The following is a 19,033-nucleotide window of genomic DNA, read 5'->3' as shown; positions in this document are numbered from 1 at the left end:
AAATTGAACATAATTAAAGCATAGTGATTAATCACAAAAACAATATGTAATTATATATGTGTTTTCCACTGAACCAAACCGGTTAGGGCAATATATGTGTTTTCCGATGGTCTTAGGCGACCCCTGTGAAAGGATCGTTCGACCCGAAAGGGGTCGCGACCCACAGGTTGAGAACCGCTGCTCTAGGTTGCTCTAAGTCACTCAGCATAAACGCAGGTGTGGTCCAAAGGGACTGGCTCTACTCCTATGACTCAGGAAATTCTAAGAATTTAAGGAGCTCTGTGCCAGGAACCAGGGACAAAGACCAAATATATGTATTTTTATTCTCTGTCTTCTGTTCCAGCCCCAAACTGTTCTGTAGGCAGAATTTTCCTCTATTTGTAACACACACACACACACACATATAAATCCTTACCCGAGGGTATTTTTCCTTTGATTTAAAAAAAATTATTTTTATTGATTTCAGAGAGGAAGGGAGAGGGAGAGAGACAGAAGCCTCAATGGATGAGGGAGAATCATTGCTTGGCTGCCTCCTGCACGCCCCCTACTGGGGACAGAGTCCGAAACACAGGCACGTGTCTTTGACTGGAATCAAACCCAGGGCCTTCAGTCTGCAGGTTGACGCTCTACCCAGTGAGCAAACCTGCTAGGGCTGTAACACATATTCGAGCTCCATCCTTTTTTTTTTTTTTTTTTTAATTGATTTTTTACAGAGAGGAAGGGAGAGAGATAGTTAGAAACATCGATGAGAGAGAAACATCGATCAGCTGCCTCCTGCACATCTCCCACTGGGGATGTGCCCGCAACCCAGGTACATGCCCTTGACCGGAATCGAACCTGGGACCCTTCAGTCCGCAGGCCGACGCTCTATCCACTGAGCCAAACCGGTTTCGGCGCTCCATCCTTTTTTGATTATTTTTTAGAAAGAGAGTGGGGAGGGAGAGCGAGAAACGTCAGTTTGCTGTTCCATTTATTTATGCATTCAGTGGTTGCTTCTTATATGTGTCCTGACCAGGGATCGAACCCGCAACCTTGGCACATCGGGACGACGCTCCAATCAATCCAGTTACCCGGCCAGGGCTGCGCTCTACTCTTGAGGCAGTTCTAAACCCTTCTAGGATTAGATCATTCAAAACCCGTTTTGGTGCAATGCCCCTTTTACAGAGGAGGCAGTCGGGGAGGGTCAGTGACGTGCCCAGGTCACGCAGGAACCTGGAATCTGAAGCTGCCTGGCTCAGAGGCCAAGACTCAGTCAGTACAATAGGCTGTCTCTCTAAGAACCCCCTTCCTCAGAACCACCCCCCTCGCCAGCCCTCATGCAAACCTGACACTGTCCAAGGCCAGTTCAAACCCCACCTCCTCTGGAAAGCCGCCCTGCCGGTCATTAACAAACACCCTTTGGGGAGGGGTGTTCTAGCATAACCAGGACATTCTATTGGGTTTCAGCCCAGGGCAAGGGCCTAATCTAATTCCTGGACAGACCTGCCCCCGGGCGTTTCGGACAAGTATAGAGCTGCTTTTCATTTGAGCTGTTTGTGTGCAGTAGGCTCCAGGCCCTCTTCCCAGGGCTGCGGACACCTCATCTCATCCAGTGCCATCCACACAGCAGATCTCATCACCCACAGGGGAGGCCAGAGAGGGGAAACTGAGGCTCAGGATGACCGCCACCAACGGGAAGGAGAAGAACGATGACAGACCTTGTGCTCATGGGTCTCAACCACAGATCTGAACCTGCCAGACGCCTCTCGCCTCACTCCCTCCCTCCCCCACCCTGGGCACGGAGCCAGGCCTAAGCACAGTGGACATGAGTTTATTAGAGGGGGGCAGGGGCAGGGTGGGTGCAAGTTGCAGGTCGGGAGGAGGGGCCGGGGGCTTGGGCAGCACTGACAGCCTGCAGTCAACAAGACAGGAGGGCAGCGGGCCACAGGACAGGCAGGCCAGCTGCTCTTCACCCTGCGAGCGTCCGTCCATCCGTCCATCCGTCCATCCGTCTGCGCCTAGGGCACTGGCAGCGGCTCCGAGAGGACTGGGGGAAGGACGAAGAGAGGCTCAGAGAGGAAACTTCCCAGCTCACACAGCTAGGAGCTGGCAGAGCTGGGGCATGCGCCCAGACCTGTGGTCCCGGCCCTTCCTCTCATTCGGTCAGCCTCACACCTGTCTCCCAGGCGCCCAAGCCCACCCCCAGCTCCTGCCCTCAACTCACTGTGAAGGGTGTAGGTGCCTGGCTCCAGAAGTAGCTGGGAGGGCAGGACCATGAGGAAGCCCCCAGCCCAGGGGTCTTCAGCCCCTGAGAGACAGGCCTGGGAAGGAGAGCCGTACCACTCGGGGTTTGGGGCAGGACTCTCGGGTAAGACAGGCAAGGGGCAGGGCTGGTGGGAGTAGTGACTGTGGAGAGGGGGCGAGCCACAGAGGGAGCAGCGGGGTGGTGAGAAGCCAGGGCCCCCGGGGAGGGTGATCCCGGCCTTTGAGTAGCTCCTATGAGCCCCGCCATGGTGGTTGCACCGTTCCCGAGTCCAGGCCCAGTGGGATGGCTCCATGGCCATGACCTGGCAGAGGTGGAGTAAACGGTAAATGGGGGTTGGGGGAGTCCCCAGCCTCTTTTTCCCACCCCAGGATGCCATCAGGGCCTCACCTTCTCACAGTGCCGGCGGCTCACTAAAGCCCGGAAGCCCATCCTCGCCCACAGCCTGTCCCTCTGGCGCAGGAAGTCTGCCACCTGATTGTGCCAGCCCTCGCCCAGGGCCCACGGGAAAATCATACATTTGGCTTCCTCCAGGTCCTCCTCCATATCGTTTGCAAGGTACCTGGCCACAGGGGTGGGGGTGGGCAGGGGTTAGAAGCATCTGCCCTGTCCATCCTACAGCAAGTAGGATGGGCAGCGTGTGCCCACCCCCGCCGGCGCGCTCACAGTGCCAAGAACAGGTTGCTGCAGGTGTACTCGCTGAGCTTCAGGTTGGCGCGCCGGAAGTAGACCAGCACCATGGCCAGGAGGTACTGCGGGCACAGCAGGGGGGGGAGGTTAGAGTTGGGCACTGGGGGGAAAGGGGAGCTGCGCCAGGCCTATTTGCACCCAAGGAAGTTCTGTGGGGGTTAGAGAAACCGGGGTTAAAGGGGGGGAGGGGCCTGCAGAGACATGGGCTAAAAAAGCAGGCGGCCCCTCCACCCGACCAGGGGACCCAGTGAGTCAGCAGCATGCGATCCCCACCAAGTCAACCTCCCCCAGTGTCCCCTCACCTTATCTGAAACCTGGAAACAGGGGTCTCTGGCGAGGAATTCCTGAAGGCAGCTGTGCTCTGCGGGCAGAGAGGAGAAAGGCTAAGTGGGGTTACCACCCACCTCCCACCAGACAAGAGCGGCACGAAGCTGCAAAGCCCGACTCCACTGAACCCACCTGCCAAACCAGGGCCACCTGGGAAGGGAAGGGAAGGGAAGGGAAGGGAAGGGAAGGGAAGGGAAGGGAAGGGAAGGGAAGGGAAGGGAAGGGAAAGGAAGGGAAGGGAAGGGAAGGGAAGGGGCAGGGAGAGCCCACCTCTCATGTCTGCTTCCAGCTTGGGCCCTCCCATGCCAGTCCCGTCAGCTCACCCAGCAGGCGGAGGAAGGCCCGGAGTTCCAGGTGCTGGCGGGCAGCCAGAGGCCCACTGCCCCCATCTTTACAGCTCCAGCCCCACAGCTTCACCTGGATGGCAACCTCATGGGCAGGGGCCTGGGCTTTGCTCATCTCATAGGGGGCGGGGGCGGGTGGGGCGGGGCTGGGGCGGGTGACCTGTAGAGAAAGGAGCCCCAGGACTTAGCAGCTTTCCCCTCGCCCCCAACAAGTCAGGGGTTGGTGAGGCTGGTCTGAGAGAGGCCCTCCAGAAGGTGGACAGATGAAGATGGAGACTTGGGGGCTTGGAAGAGAAGGAAACTGGGGGGGGTGTTGTAGGGTGGGGAGGCCAGAAAAGAGCAGAGATCCTGGAGGCTGCAGCTCCCCACCCCCGGCCCAGGCCCCTCCAGGCTGGGCCAGAGAGTAAGAGCCGCAGCAGGCAGCACTGAGGGACCCTAAGTGCCTAGAGCTGTGCTAAATGCGTTGAGGGCATCACCTTATTCCCCCTGGTACGCAGACAGAACCGAAGACCCATTTTGCAAACGTGGAAACAAGTGTGAAGACTCATGGCCACCTAAAAGTGGAGCCAGTCTGACTCCCCAAACCGAAGAGTTTGGCTGTTCCCCATGCTCCCCAGCTCACAGCCACCCTCTCACCATGCACCAAAGTGGCCAACTTTACGGGACCACTCAGCCCTCATTTCACAGGGAGAGACTGAGGCCCAGAAGGAGGGATGCTGTTATGCCAATGCTTGGGTTTAAGCAAGTTGAGTTGGGTCCACCTCAAACTTATCAAGTTCTGGAGAGAGACGCCACCTAAAGGACTCAGGAGAAGGTGCGCCCACCGCCCCGTGGTCAACCCGGGAGCCTCCAGCTAGGACCCCACCGGCAGCCCAGCCTCCGCCTTCGCTCTCCAGAAGCCTCACCTGAGCTCAGGGGTTACCTACAGCTTGGCCAGCAGCCTCCAGCGCCTGCATTTATAGAGCCTCAGAGCGGCCCGCCCACAGCTCGCTGCCGCCCGCCCCTTCCTGGGAGTGGGGATTTGGGCCGGCCCGCCTACCTCTGCCAGGAGCACATCCAGCCTCCACCAGCTGCCCAAGATACAGACTCCAAAGCTTCCCCACCTGCAAAGAGGCGGCCAGCTGGAGCCCAGGGCCTGCGGGCGGCAGGCCCCTCCCCACCGCCGGACAGGTGCAGAGCCAGGTGCAGGGGGGTGAGGCCGTGACGTGTGAGTTAAAATCCACTGACTGTGCCTCGCCGGGGCAGCGTCGCTGGGTGTGCCCGTGCTTTCTTCAGATCCAGGAATCCCAAAACCTGGGAGCCAGAGAGCGGATGGTCCTGGGTGAGAATCCCAGGAGGCTACATCCCCTTCCCAAGATCCTTTGAGAGAAGGAGGGAGAGCCTGACCGATGGCCCAGAGCTGGTAGAGGAGGCCTTTACCCAAAACCACTAAGCCACCCTGAACCGTGCTCAATGGTTAGAGCTTCTGCCCACGGATTGAAGGGTCACGGGTTCGATTTCGGTCAAGGGCGCAGGTTCCCCAGCCCTGATAGGGCCGTCTGTGGGAGGCAACCAATCGATGTTTCTCTCTCTCCTCTCTTCCCCTCCCATTCTCTCTGGAAATCAATTGAAAAAATATCCTCAGTGAGGATTAAAAAGCAAAAAACAAAATCACTCAGCTACCGCTGCCCTGCCCACCCCTCCCCGACCCACCCCACCCCGTTGGGCCAGCAGCATTAGGCCCTTTGGGCTTCAGTCTTAACTGGCTCATTTACTGTCTACAATCATACCTAGACAGGTCACTCTTTTTTCCTTTTGTGTGTGTGTGTGGTAAAATATACATAACAAAATTTACTACCTTGCCCTGACTGGTTTGGCACAGTGGATAGAGAGTCGGCATGCGGACTGAAGGGTCCCAGGTTCGATTCTGGTCAAGGGTTAAAAAAAATAAATAAAAAATTACCCCCTTAACCATTTTTAAGTTTATTGGTTTTAGGTACATTCCTATTGGTGTGAAATCAACACCCACTATTCATCTCCAGAACGCTTCATCTTGCAAAACTGGATTTCTGTGCCCACGAAACCCTGACTCTCCCAGCCCCTGGGGCCGCCTTTCTATTTTCTTTTCTTGTCTTTTTAAAATAATTTTTCCTTTTAATTTTTATTTATTGATTTTAGAGAAAGAGAGGAAGGAAAGGAAGAGAGGGAAGGAGGGGGAGAGAGAGAGACATCGATTTGTTGTCCCATTTATTGGTTGATTCTCGTATGTGCCCCAACCAGGGATTGAACCTGAAACCTTGATATTTGGGTGACATTCTAACCAACTGAGCTCCCCGGCCAGGGCCACCATTTTATTTTCTGCCCTATGAATTCAACTACTCCAGACACCTCGTGTAAGTGGAATCATACAACATCTGTCTTTGTGTGACTGGCTTCTTTCACTTAGCACACTGTCAATTGGTTCATTCATGCTATAGCCTTTGTCAGAATTTTCTTCCTTTTTTAAGACTAAATAATACTGATTCTATGCAGATGCCACATTTCGTTTGAGACTCTGCTTTCAGTACTTTGGGTTATATACCCAGATGTGGAATTGCTGCATCATTTGCTAATTCTATTTTTACTTTTTGAGGAAACATCAAATTGTTTTCCACAGCGTTTGAACCATTTTACGTTCCACAAACAACGCACAGGGTTCTTATTTCTCCACATTCTTGCCAACAGTTGTTATTTTCTGTTTCGTTGATAATAGTTATCCTAACAAGTATGAGGTAGTGAAGGTGACTTAAAATCTGTATTTAGTCCTGGCCAGGTGGCTCGGTTGGTTGGAGCATTGTCCCATGCACCAAAAGGCTGTGGATTTGTTTCGTTCACTGTTGATTCTTGTATGAACCCTAACCGGGGATTAAACTCCCAACCTTACATATCTGGTGGATGCTCTAACCAACTGAGCTACCCAGTCAGGGAAAATAGCAAGGATTTAAAAGGTATGAAGAATATGGTTAACAAATATGACCTAGTGGACAGATAAGAAGCAGTATACCCAACAAATGCAGAAAAACACATATGCAGAACATTTTCCAATAAAGTCTCAAATTCTGAACCATAAAGTAACTTAACTAATTTTAAAAAATTAAAATCATTCCGTCTGTGTGGTGTTTGTTTTTTACCACAAGACAATTAAGTCAAACATTGACAACAAACAGGTAAATTAGGGGTTAGGGTGGGGAAGGGGGAATCCTGCATCAAGGTAAAAAAAAAAACACACAACATAAGTTAGAAAGTAGACACCCGGCCAGCATGGCTCAGTGGTTGAGCATCGACCCATGAACCAGGAGGTCACGGTTCAATTCCCGGTCAGGGCACATGCCCAGGGTGTAGGCTCCATCCCAGTATGGGGTGTGCAGGAGGCTGCCCATCCATAATTCTCTCTCATCCTTGATGTTTCTATCTTTTCCTCCCTCTCCTTTCCTCTCTGAAATCAAGAAAAAATATTTTTTTAAAAAATAGATAATAGATTTGTGGTGTTTCAGGTTGCAATCATAATGAAAATATTGATTGTCAAAGAAACCAAGATGGCGGCATAGGTTAACGCCGGAAATTGCTGCCTCGAACAACCACTTCAGAGATATAACTAAAGGACAGAACGGACATCATCCAGAACCACAGGAAGGCTGGCTGAGTGGAAATTCTACAACTAGGAGGAAAGAGAATATCATACCCAGACTCAGAGGAGGCGCAGTGCTGAAGTGAAATACTCAGGTGCGGAGTGTGCGTGTGGAGCGGGCTGGCGGCGTAGGGCGAGGTTGTTGTTTTCAATAGGGAGGGAGTTTCAGACTCTGAGCTCCAGGTCTGGGCGAGTCTTTAGGGACCCAGACTCAAACGGGAGAAGCAGGACTGTGTGGCTTCGGTCGGAACTCGAAGGCAGCTTTCTCTCCAAGGTTTGCAGCGGTTGCTGGGACTCTGAGAGGCAGAGCCTCTGCAGACTGGACTGAGAGCAACCATAACTGCTTGTTCCGCCCCCTTGTAGATCTCCAGGGACCCACCCCGCCCAAGCCCTGCGCAGAGCCATTTGCCAGATAGCCTCAGGCAAAGGCTAGATTAGCACCGCCCTAGAGATCCAGCACAGAAGCTCTCCCACTGCAGACACAGCGGACTCTCAAAGCCAGTTAGCCTGGAGGTCAAATCACCCCTGGTATTGCGACAATCAAGGCTTAACTACAACAAGACTGCCCACAAAGACCACTAGGGGATGCACCAAGAAAAGATAAAAAAATGCGGAGACAAAGAAACAGGACGCAAATGTCAGAAATGGAAGATATAGAGCTCAAAACCACACTTTTAAGGTCTCTCAAGAACTGTCTAGAAGCTGCCGATAAACTTAGTAAGGCCCTCGAAGAGACTGGTGAGACCGCCGATAAATGTAGTGAGATCCTCAAGAAATCTAATGAGACCCTCGATGTTGTGATAAAGAACCAACTAGAAATTAAGCATACACTGACTGAAATAAAGAATATTATACAAACACCCAACAGCAGACCAGAGGAGCGCAAGAATCAAGTCAAAGATTTGAAATGCGAAGAAGCAAAAAACATCCAACCGGAAAACCAAAATGAAAAAAGAATCCGAAAATACGAAGATAGTGTAAGGAGCCTCTGGGACAACTTCAAGCGTACCAACATCAGAATTATAGGGGTGCCAGATATTGAAAACCTATTTGAAGAAATAATGACAGAAAACTTCCCCTACCTGGTCAAAGAAATAGACTTACAGGTCCAGGAAGCGCAGAGAACCCCAAACAAAAGGAATCCAAAGAGGACCACACCAAGACACATCATAATTAAAATGCCAAGAGCAAAAGACAAAGAGAGAATCTTAAAAGCAGCAAGAGAAAGAAACCCAGTTACCTACAAGGGAGTACCCATACGACTGTCAGCTGATTTCTCAACAGAAACTTTGCAGGCCAGAAGGGAGTGGCAAGAAATATTCAAAGTGATGAATACCAAGAACCTACAACCAAGATTACTTTATCCAGCAAAGCTATCATTAAGAACTGAAGGTCAGATAAAGAGCTTCACAGATAAGGAAAAGCTAAAGGAGTTCATCAACACCAAACCAGTATTATATGAAATGCTGAAAGGTATCCTTTAAGAAGAGGAAGAAGAAGAAAAAGGTAAAGATACAAATTATGAACAACAAATATGCATCTATCAACAAGTGAATCTAAGAATCAAGTGAATAAATAATCTGGTGATCATAATAGAATCAGGGACATAGAAAGGGAATGGACTGACTATTCTTGGGGGGGAAAGGGGTGTGGGAGATGCAGGAAGAGACTGGACAAAAATCGTGCACCTATGGATGAGGACAGTGGGTGGGGAGTGAGGGCGGAGGGTGGGGCGAGAACTGGGAGGAGGGGAGTTATAGGGGGGAAAAAGAGGAACAAATTTAATAATCTGAACAATAAAGATTTAATTTAAAAAAATAGATAATAGATTTGTGGTGTTTCAGGTTGCAATCATAATGAAAATATTGATTGTCAAAGTTGGGAGACACACTAACAGTTCTTAGAGAGGAATCTGTTACCTCAAATATATACAATATTGGATCATAAAAAAGAGAATTCAAGCTAATGAGCTAAGCTCTGTCTTAAAAAGGCACAAAATGGGAGCTGAGGGCCGCAATTAGCTGAGGGCCATAGCGGCTGCCTAAGTCTCCATCTTCGTTTCCTTCTAAAACAAATCAGAACAAGAATGGGGAATAAAAGTCTGCCGGAAACACAGCCTCAGCACACTTGAAAGCGGAGACCGTGCGAAGTTCAGAATAAGCGTAAATGAAAAGAGACACCGAATCCCAGTGCCGACCCCTCACGCGCCGCCTCACCTCCACCTGCCACAAGGTTTTGTGCCAAGAAAACCGGAAGAGGGAACAGGAAAGTTGGCAGCTTGGCCCAAGGTTGATCTGATCTAGAACTTCTGTAGGAAAGACGAGGTCCTTCAGCAGTTAAAATACCAGGAAAAGCTCAGACTACAGAGAAGGCATGTGGGATTGGAAGGATTCGTCTTAAAAATGCATAAATTCTGGGATATGGGATAAAAGCCAGAAAAGAGAGACTGAGAGAGAAGTACAGCGAGGCGATTGAGTGATAAAGGGAGGGGAAAAAAAAGGGGGGAAATGTAGGGTCTTGCCAGACAAAAGAGAAACAAAAATATTGGAAGACACAAATCCCTCCTCTCACCAAATAAACAAAAATCCACTAAAATATCTGGTCTTGCCGAAACCAGTTTGGCTCAGTGGATAGAGCGTCAGCCTGCGGACTGAAAGGTCCCAGGTTCAATTCCGGTCAAGGGCATGTACCTGGGTTGCGGGCACATCCCCAGTAGATGTGCAGGAGGCAGCTGATCAATGTTTCTCTCTCATCGATGTTTCTAACTCTCTATCTCTCTCCCTTCCTCTCTGTAAAAAATCAATAAAATATATTTAAAAAAATAAAAATTAAAAATAAAATTAAAAAAAATAAAATATCTGGTCTTTGCTATATTGACATGAGTGTGCTATTGGGGAAAAAAAAAAAAAGTGTGCTATTGAACTAGGAATATTGTAAAATGCCCCAATATCACATAAATGAACAGGAAGAAAATTAACAGAGGCTATGATTAAAAACAAAACAAAACAAAACAAAACAAATAAGCCCAGCCTGGGTAGCTCAGTTGGTTAGAGCATCATCCTGGTACACCAAGGTTGTGGGTTTGATCCCCAGTCAGGACACATACAAGAATCAACCAAGCCCAGCAGGCGTAACTCAGTGGTTGAGCGTTGACCTATGAACCAGGGGTCAGGGCACATGCCCAGGTTGCGGGCTCCCAGTGTGGGGCATGCGGGAAGCAGCCGACCAACGATTCTTTCTCATCATTGATGTTTCTATCTCTCCCTCTCCCTTCCTCTCTGAAATCAACACACACACACACACACACACACACACACACAAAAGGATAAATCTTCATGTTAAAAAAAAGTGCCAATATTGAACAAAATTAGTTTTAAAAAAAATAATAGAAGAGCCCTAACCGGGTGGTGTGGCTCAGTGGATAGAGCGTCGGCCTGCGGACTGAAGGGTCCCAGGTTCGATTCCGGTCAAGGGCACGTATCTTGGTTGCGGGCACATCCCCAGTAGGAGGTGTGCGGGAGGCAGCTGATCGACGTTTCTCTCCCATCCATGTTTCTAACTCTCTATCCTTCTCCCTTCCTCTCTGTAAAAAATCAATAAAATATATCTTTAAAAAAATAATAATAGAAGAAACTGTAATCAGAGGTGGAGGTGTGGGGGAAGGGATATGGAACTCTGTATTATCTACTCAATTATTCTGTAAATCTAAACTGTACCCCAAAATCTATTACTTGTTTATATGCGTAAACTCGATGTATCTCCCCACAAGATGTTTACTAGTCACACAAAAAAGAGAGTAATTTCATAGTAGAGAAACCCGGCAGATACCACCTTATCCAGGTGATCAAAATTCATGTGACCAGAAGAAGACATACCAACATTATGTACCATGTAATATGCTCTGAGAAGAACACATCACTTCCTTACTCTCCTTGCCCCAAATGAGTAAGCTCAAAGTAATCATTATAAAACATCAAATAAATCCAAATCGACAAGAGATAGTCTACAAAATAATTGGACAGTACTCTTCATACATGTCAAGTTCATGGAAGAAAAAAAATCCAAGAAACTATCCCAGATTGGAGGGGACCAAGGAGATATGACAACTGTTGCCGCCAGCCTCCAAGATGGTCTCCCAGTGATCCCAGCATCCTGGAGTAGGGCTGACCTGCGTACCTGCAGGATACTGTGGAAATGACACTGATTTCTGAAGCGAGTCGTAAAAGACTTTGCAACTTCAACCTTGCTTTCCCTGGGAGAAGCCAGCTGCCATGTCACGAGGCCATTCAAGCAGCAGTCTGGGGAGACCCATGAGGAACTGAGGCCCCCTGCCGTTATGTCACCTTGAAAGCAGATTCCCCAGTCTTAGAGGTCAGGTGACTGCAGGCCTAGCTGACGTCATGAATGCAACCTCACCAGAGACCCTGAGCAAGGTCTACCCAGCTAAGCAGCTCCCAAATTCCTGACCCACAGAAACTATGAGATAATAAATGTTTGTTGTGTGAAGCTTCTAAGTTTTAGGGTATTTGTGACACAACAGGATATGACTAATATAGCAGTTACAGGCAATTTGGAATTCTACATTGGATCCTGGACCAGGAAATAAATGTTAGTGGGACCATTGGCACAGTCAAAATAAGGTCTGTAGATGAGCTAACAGATAATGTTATAGCAATGTTAATTTCCTGGTTTTAAAACTGTCTTATGGTTGTGTAAGATGTTAGCATTAAGAAATGTGTGATGAAGGGAGTATAGGGAATCTCTGCACAGTTTTTGCAATTGTTTCAAAATAAATAAATAAATAAATATTTTACAAAGAACAGAAAAATATACCTAATGAAAGTAGAAGGAATAAAAGGATAAAGAGCAGAAATTAATAAATTAGAAAACATATAATGGAAAGAATTTAAAAAGTAAAAATGTTGCCCTTACTGGTTTGGCTCAGTGGATAGAGCGTCGGCCTGTGGACTGAAGGGTCCCGGGTTCGATTCCGGCCAAGGGCATGTACCTTGGTTGCGGGCACATCCCCAGTCGGGGGTGTGCAGGAGGCAGCTGATCGATGTTTCTCTCTCATCAATGTTTCTAACTCTCTATCCCTCTCCCTTCCTCTCTGTAAAAATCAATAAAATATGTTTTAAAAAAAAGTAAAAATGTTTCTTCAATAATACCAGTGAAATTCACAAACCTCTAGCAACATGGATTCAGATATAATACTTTAAAAAGAAGGCACAAATTAACAATAACAGGAATGAAAGTGCTAGCTGGTTTGGCTCAGTGGATAGAGCATCTGCCTTCAGACTAAAGGGTCCCAGGTTCGATTCCAGTCAAGGGCACATGCCCGGATTATGGGCCCGATCCCCAATGTGGGCCCGATCCCTAGCGGGAGGCATGTGGGAGGCGGCCGATCAATGATTCCCTGTCATCATTGATGTTTCTCTCTCTCTCCTTCCTCTCTGAAATCAATAAAAATATATATTTTAAAAAAGAAATGAAAAGAAAGATAAAATTACACCTGTTAAACAATAAAAGATATGAAGATATTATGAACAACCTATGCCAACTTTATATTCTATTTTATCAGAGGCCCAGTGCATGAATTCATGCACGGGTGGGGTCTGGCCAGCTTACCCCTATTGGGGGTTGATCAGGCCAGACCGGCTGCGGGGAGGGGGCTGCCGGGCGGTTGGCCTGCCGGCCCCACCCCCTGGTCAAACTCCTGGTTGAGGGGACAATTTGCATATTAGCCTTTTATTATATAGGATTTGTAAAATATTTATTAATTTTATATGCTTATATTTAAGGTTATATGAAAATAGACAAGTCTCTATAGAAAAATGTAACTCAGCAAAACTAAAACAAGTAGAAATAGAAACCTGGGTTAGTCCTATAATATTAAACAAATTGAATCAGTAGACAAAAAACTTATCACAAAAAAATCTCCAGGCCCATATGGCTCCACCAGTGAGATTATCCAAACATTCAAAGAACAAATACTGCTATCTTACACAAATTCTTCCAACTTCCCCTACACATGTCATAAAGGTAGCATGCTTGACACTAAACGTTAACAAGGACTGCCTGAGGCCGGCCAGTGTGGCTCAGTGGTTGAGCATTGACCTGGTTTTAAAACAGTCTTATGGTTGTATAAGATGTTAGCATGGTTTCATTTCCAGTCAAGGCACATGCCCAGGTTGCAGGCGTGCAGGAGGCAACCGATCAATGATTCTCTCATCATTGTTTCTACCTCCCTCTCCCTTCCTCTCTGAAATCAATGAAAATATATATTTTAAAAAATAAGGACTGCGTGAGAAAGAAATACTGCAGGCTCATAAACATAGATGTAAATATCCTAAACAGCTTATCAGTAAACGGAACCTAGTAATGTATAAAATAAATAACACACTGTGCCCAAGTGGGATTTATTCTAAAAATCCGAGGTTAGAGATGAGAAATGTAATTAATGCAATTTACTCCTTTAACAGATTAGAGGAGAAAAATTGTACCATCTCATTGAATCCAGAGTGCATGTTGCCATGCCCAGTGAGACAGACCCAAAGGGCACATACACCAGTAGGGGACAAGTGGCTAACAGCAAAAGGAGAGACAGTGGCTGGGCAGAATGTTTGAGCCAGTTGTTGAAATGGGATCTAGATATTGGCAGCTTTCTCTGGAGTGCAGTTTTGCACTGAGAAACCAAATCCTTTCCATTCTTAACTGGAACATTTTTATAAGCATAGTTATAATTATAATAAAACTAGAGGCCCGGTGCACGAAATTTGTGCCCTCGGAGGGGTCCCTCAGCCTGGCCTGCATCCTCTCACAGTCCAGGAGCCCTTGGGGGATGTCCGACTGCCAGCTTAGGACATCTTTAGCACTGCTGCCCGGCTTCTGGCTGAGTGCCCCCCCCCCCACCCTGTGGGAGCGCACTGACCACCAGGGGGCAGCTCCTGCCTTGAGTGTCTGCCAGCTGGTGGTCAGTGCACATCATTGCAACCAGTCATTCTGCTGTTCTGTCAATTTGCATATTAGCCTTTTATTATACAGGATAACCACTGAGTTTATGAGAAAAATAAAAGGTAATGAATTGAGAAATATAAAATTGGGAGTGCGGTATCTTGGGGTGGGAGACAGAGAGATGTGATGGTGAGGAGGAAATAGGGAAACTTAGTGATATTGTTAATGTTCTGTTTGTCAAATTGGGGGTTTATTTAATTATTCATTCCACTATTTATGTATAATTGATATTAATTACTTTGTACATATCACATAGGTCATAATTTTAAAAAGTGAACTCAACATGCTGCCTCCAAACCTGCTCTCTCTGGGATTCTCCATCTTAGAGAATAATTTTATCCTCCACACGGGGCCCCTCCGCTTCTCCCTTTCCCTCTCCCCCACGCTTAATCGGATATTGAAATCTGGCCCTCCACACCTTTGGCACTTCCGTCCACCCTGTCCAGCCCAGAGCAGGCTATCTTTATTCCTACATGAGCCGCTGCATTAGCTTCCTGACCATTCCTCCTGCTCCAACTGGCACTCCCCTCCCTCCTCCAGTCCCCCCTCTACTGAGGCCAAGGATAGTATCTCCCAGTGCAGCTATGCTCAGCCATCTCCTGCTTAGCCCTTGGCAGTATCTTTCCACTGACCCTAGTGTAAACCCCGAAGTCATTCAGCGGCTGTTTTCATGGCCCACTGAATCTGGCTCACCTTCAGGCTCATTTTCTGCCATTCTCAGCCTCACTCACCAAGCTTCAGTCTCCCTGGGATTCTCTTTGTTCCCTAATGTACACCTGGACTTTCCACGCAGGCCAGAGGGTCTTCCCGCTGACTGATCCTATTCCTTTCTCCCTTCCACCCACCCTACCCTCTAATCATCTTATGGTTTCATCTAAAATGTCACTTCATCATCCCATTTTTATTATTTTTTCTTCTTAATTGCCAGGTGTAGCCTTTGAAAACCTCCCTCTCTTATGAGCTACCTCACTTTTTATATCCCTGACTTCCAGCCAAATGCAGATCTCCCAGGAACTCCAAGGGCCCCTAGGAAATGGCAGAGCCACAAGATAGAAAGAGCCTGGGTTCTCCAATAATCAGGTGGGAGCTTGACCTACAGTTGATCTTCTCTGTCAAAGAGATGTATTAGTTGTCTGTTGTGTAAAAATTACTTCAGAATTTTGTGGTTTAAATTAAAAAACACACAATTTATTATCTCGTTGTTCTGTGGGTCAGGAATTCAGGAGCAACTTATCTGGGAGAGACTCACAGTCATTCATGAGGTTGCATGAAGTCAAGATATTGCCCAGGGCTGCAGGCACCTGAAAGCTTGCTTGGCTGATATGAACATTCATGTACAAGTGTTACTATGAACAGATGTTTTCAAATCTCTTAGATATGTATCTAAGAGTGGAATATCTGGGTCATGTGGAAACTGTATGTTTACCTTCTTGAGAAACTGTCGAACTGTTTTCCAAAGCATCTGTACTCTTTTACCAGAAATGTATAAGTGTACCAATTTCTCGGCATCTTTCCTAAAACTTGTTATTGTGTTTAGTTATAATATCCTAGTGGGTGTGAACTGGTATCTCATTGTGGTTTTGATTTGCATAACCATGATGTGCCTATTGGCCATTTTTAGATCTCCTTTGAATAAGTTTCTATTCAAATCCATTGCCCATAAAATTGGGTTACTTGTCTTTTTATTAGAGTTATGAGTTCCTTATATATTATAGATACAAGTCCCTTACCTAATATATGATTTGCAAATATTTTCTCCCATCCTGTGGGTTGTCTTTTCACTTTCTGAATGGTGTCCTTTGAAGTACAACATTTTAAAAATTTTTTAAATATATTTTATTGATTTTTTACAGAGGAAGGGAGAGAGATAGTTAGAAACATCGATGAGAGAGAAACATCGATCAGCTGCCTCCTGCACATCTCCCACTGGGGATGTGCCCGCAACCCAGGTATATGCCTTTGACCGGAATTGAACCTGGGACCCTTCAGTCCGCAAGCCGACACTCTATCCACTGAGCCAAACCGGTTTCGGCACAACATTTTAAAATTCTGATAAAATCCAGTGTATCTAGTTTTCCTTTTGTTGCTGTGTTTTTGATGTCATAGGAAAGAAACCATTATCCAACCCAAGCTTATGAAGACTTATGCTTAAGTTTTCTTCTAATACTTTCATAACTTTAGGTCTTACATTTAGGTCTCTGATCCATTTTGAGTTAATTTTTGTGTGTGGTGTAGGGTAGATGCCCCAACAGCATTTGTTGACAAGACTATCCTTTCCTCCATTGCATTGTCTTAGCAACCTGTTGAAAATCAATTGACCGCCCGGGCTGGTTTGGTTCAGTGGATAGAGTGTTGGCCTGTGGACCCAAGGGTCCCAGGTTTGATTCTGGTCAAGGGCACATACCTCAGTTGCAGGCACCTCCCCGGCCTGGGTCCTGGCCTGGGCTCGTGCAGGAGGCAACCAATTGATGTGTTTTTCACATTAATATTTCTCTCTGTCTTTCCCTCTCTCTAAAAACCAATGGAAAAACATCCTTGGCTGAGAATTAAAAAAAAATAAAATAAAATAAACTGACCATAAATGTGTGTTTATTTCTGGGCTCTTAATTTTACTCCATTGATTTATTTGTCTATCTTAATTACTGTAGATTTGTAGTAAGTTTTAAAATCAAGAAGTATGAATACTACAACTTTATTTATTCCAAAACTGTTTTCTCTATTCTGAATCTCGTGCATTTCAATATGAATTTTATGGAATGCTTCTCGAATTTGCATGTCATCTTTGCACAGGGACCATGATAATCTTCTCTGTATCTTCTAATTTTAGTATATGTGCTGCTGAAGTGAGCAGTCAATGTGAATTTTAGGATCACCTTGTCAATTTTTGCAATAAAGGCAGCTGGGACTTTGATAGGGACTGTTGAATTTTTTTTTTTAAAATATATATTTTATTGATTTTCCACAGAGAGGAAGGGAGAGAGATAAAGAGTTAGAAACATCGATGATAGAGAAACATCGACCAGCTGCCTCCTGCACATCCCCTACTGGGGACGTGCCCGCAACCCAGGTACATGCCCCTGACCGGAATTGAACCTGGGACCCTTCAGTCTGCAGGCCGACACTCCATCCACTGAGCCAAACCGGCATCGGCGGGACTGTTGAATTTTTAGATTAAATTTGGGGAATATTGCTATCAAACAATTTTTTTTAATATATTTTATTGATTTCTTACAGAGAGGAAGGGAGAGGGATAGAGAGTTAGAAACATTGGTGAGAGAGAAACATCAATTAGCTGCCTCCTGCACACCCCCTACTGGGGATGTGCCCACAACCAAGGTACATGCCCTTGACCAGAATCGAACCTGGGACCTTTCAGTCCGCAGGCCGACGCTCTATCCACTGAGCCAAACCAGTCAGGGCTATCAAACAATTTTAAGTCTTAGAATCTATGCATACGAGGTATTTATTTAGGTCTTTAATTTACTTCAGTTATGTTTTGTAATATTCAGTGTACCAATCTTATACTTCTTTTGCTAAATTTATCATAAGCATTTTTGTGTGCATTGTAAATGGAAATGTTTCCTTGATTTCATTTTTGGATTTTTCATTACGAGTGTATAAAAAATACAATTGAATTTTTTTTAATACAATTGAATTTTGCATATTAATCTTCTATCCTACAACCTTACTGAACTTGTTTATTAACTCTAATAGTTGCTAGAAAGTCATGGATGGCTTCATGGGGAATCAACAGACTAGGTCAATGTTGTAGCATGTAGCAGTACTTCAATCCAGGTCAACAGGTGGTGGGGAAGGTGGCTGAGGCAACAGGACGGGACTCCATGCCAACCCCAGGGCAGGTCTCGTTAAATCTCTGGATCTCAACTGTCTCACGTATAAAATGAAGATAGCACCACCTAGCTCATAAACTTTAATGATCGATAGTTAAATGAGATGACAAAATTGCAAGGCACAAAGTGGGTGCGTTAGCTTCATTCTGCCAATGAACAGACCGGGTTGGCACAAACTGGATACCGGGCAGCACGAGACGAGAGGGAGCTGTGCCTCTGGCCCAGAACTGAACAATACCAGGACAGTGAAGCCTTTTCACTGGACATTCCCACCCGGCATTGCAGGTCTGCCTTCTGCTCCCTCCGTGGCACACCTGACTGCCCCGCTCCTACAAAGCGCAGCAAACGTCCCCCCAAGGCAGACTCACCCGCCACCCGCCCCGGCAGCGCCTTCCCCACTCTCGGCTCATTGGGCTTGGACCTAGTCCTAGGCAACGCTGCCTTCCGCCCCTAGCAACCGCTCACCTGCTTTTCTCTTCCTATAGGCCAGCACATTTCCTTTCTTTTTTTTATTGGTCCGCGTAACTACATCTCGACCAATCCGAAGCAGCCACGGGGATCCAACTTACTTCCACACAATTTGGGGTGAACTTGGAGACGAGTTTTTCCTCTTCTGAATGCAGTTTTCCCAGAAAGCATCTTATTTGTCAAACTGTTGTGACTCCCCTGGAATTAGTTTCAAAACACTTTATGTCCCAGGCCTGTCTATCCCCTGCCTGCTCCCCACTCCCAGGGGCACGGCCCCCAGGACGCCCCACCTCCCAGCCACTCGGAGCGCCCGAGTCCTCCGCTAGGCAGAGGCCACCGGCGGCCGGGGCGATACCATCTGTGACTAACAAACAGGGGGGCTTTAGCCACCGCCGGGCTGCCCTGTTCCGCACCGGCCACCTACTGCACCTCTTGCTCGGACCGTGGGCAC

General features: G+C 47.0%; 1 protein-coding gene across 2 annotated transcripts; it reads right to left on the bottom strand.

Moving 5' to 3' along the window:
* Positions 1 to 710: 710 nt before the first annotated feature.
* On the bottom strand, positions 711 to 18,905 carry SPDYC (speedy/RINGO cell cycle regulator family member C). Of its 2 annotated transcripts, none has more exons than XM_081099818.1 (8): positions 18,580 to 18,900; positions 4,643 to 4,896; positions 3,583 to 3,763; positions 3,235 to 3,293; positions 2,909 to 2,994; positions 2,633 to 2,804; positions 2,204 to 2,546; positions 711 to 2,026 (listed from the first exon to the last, which is right to left on the bottom strand). In XM_081099818.1, the coding sequence occupies exons 3-8, from the start codon at positions 3,716 to 3,718 to the stop codon at positions 1,998 to 2,000; spliced, it is 825 nt and encodes a 274-aa protein (XP_080955944.1). In that variant the 5' UTR covers positions 3,719 to 3,763; positions 4,643 to 4,896; positions 18,580 to 18,900; the 3' UTR covers positions 711 to 1,997. The 2 variants fall into 2 exon arrangements, with proteins under 2 accessions (XP_080955944.1, XP_080955943.1); XM_081099817.1 differs by having other exon boundaries at positions 1,794 to 2,026; positions 18,684 to 18,905.
* Positions 18,906 to 19,033: the final 128 nt, after the last annotated feature.

This window comes from Myotis nattereri (genome assembly GCF_964212035.1).
Source record: "Myotis nattereri genome assembly, chromosome: 9".
Taxonomy (NCBI): Eukaryota; Metazoa; Chordata; class Mammalia; order Chiroptera; family Vespertilionidae; genus Myotis; species Myotis nattereri.
Note: the sequence above shows the minus strand (reverse complement) of the source record. Positions and strands in the feature narration are given on the sequence as shown.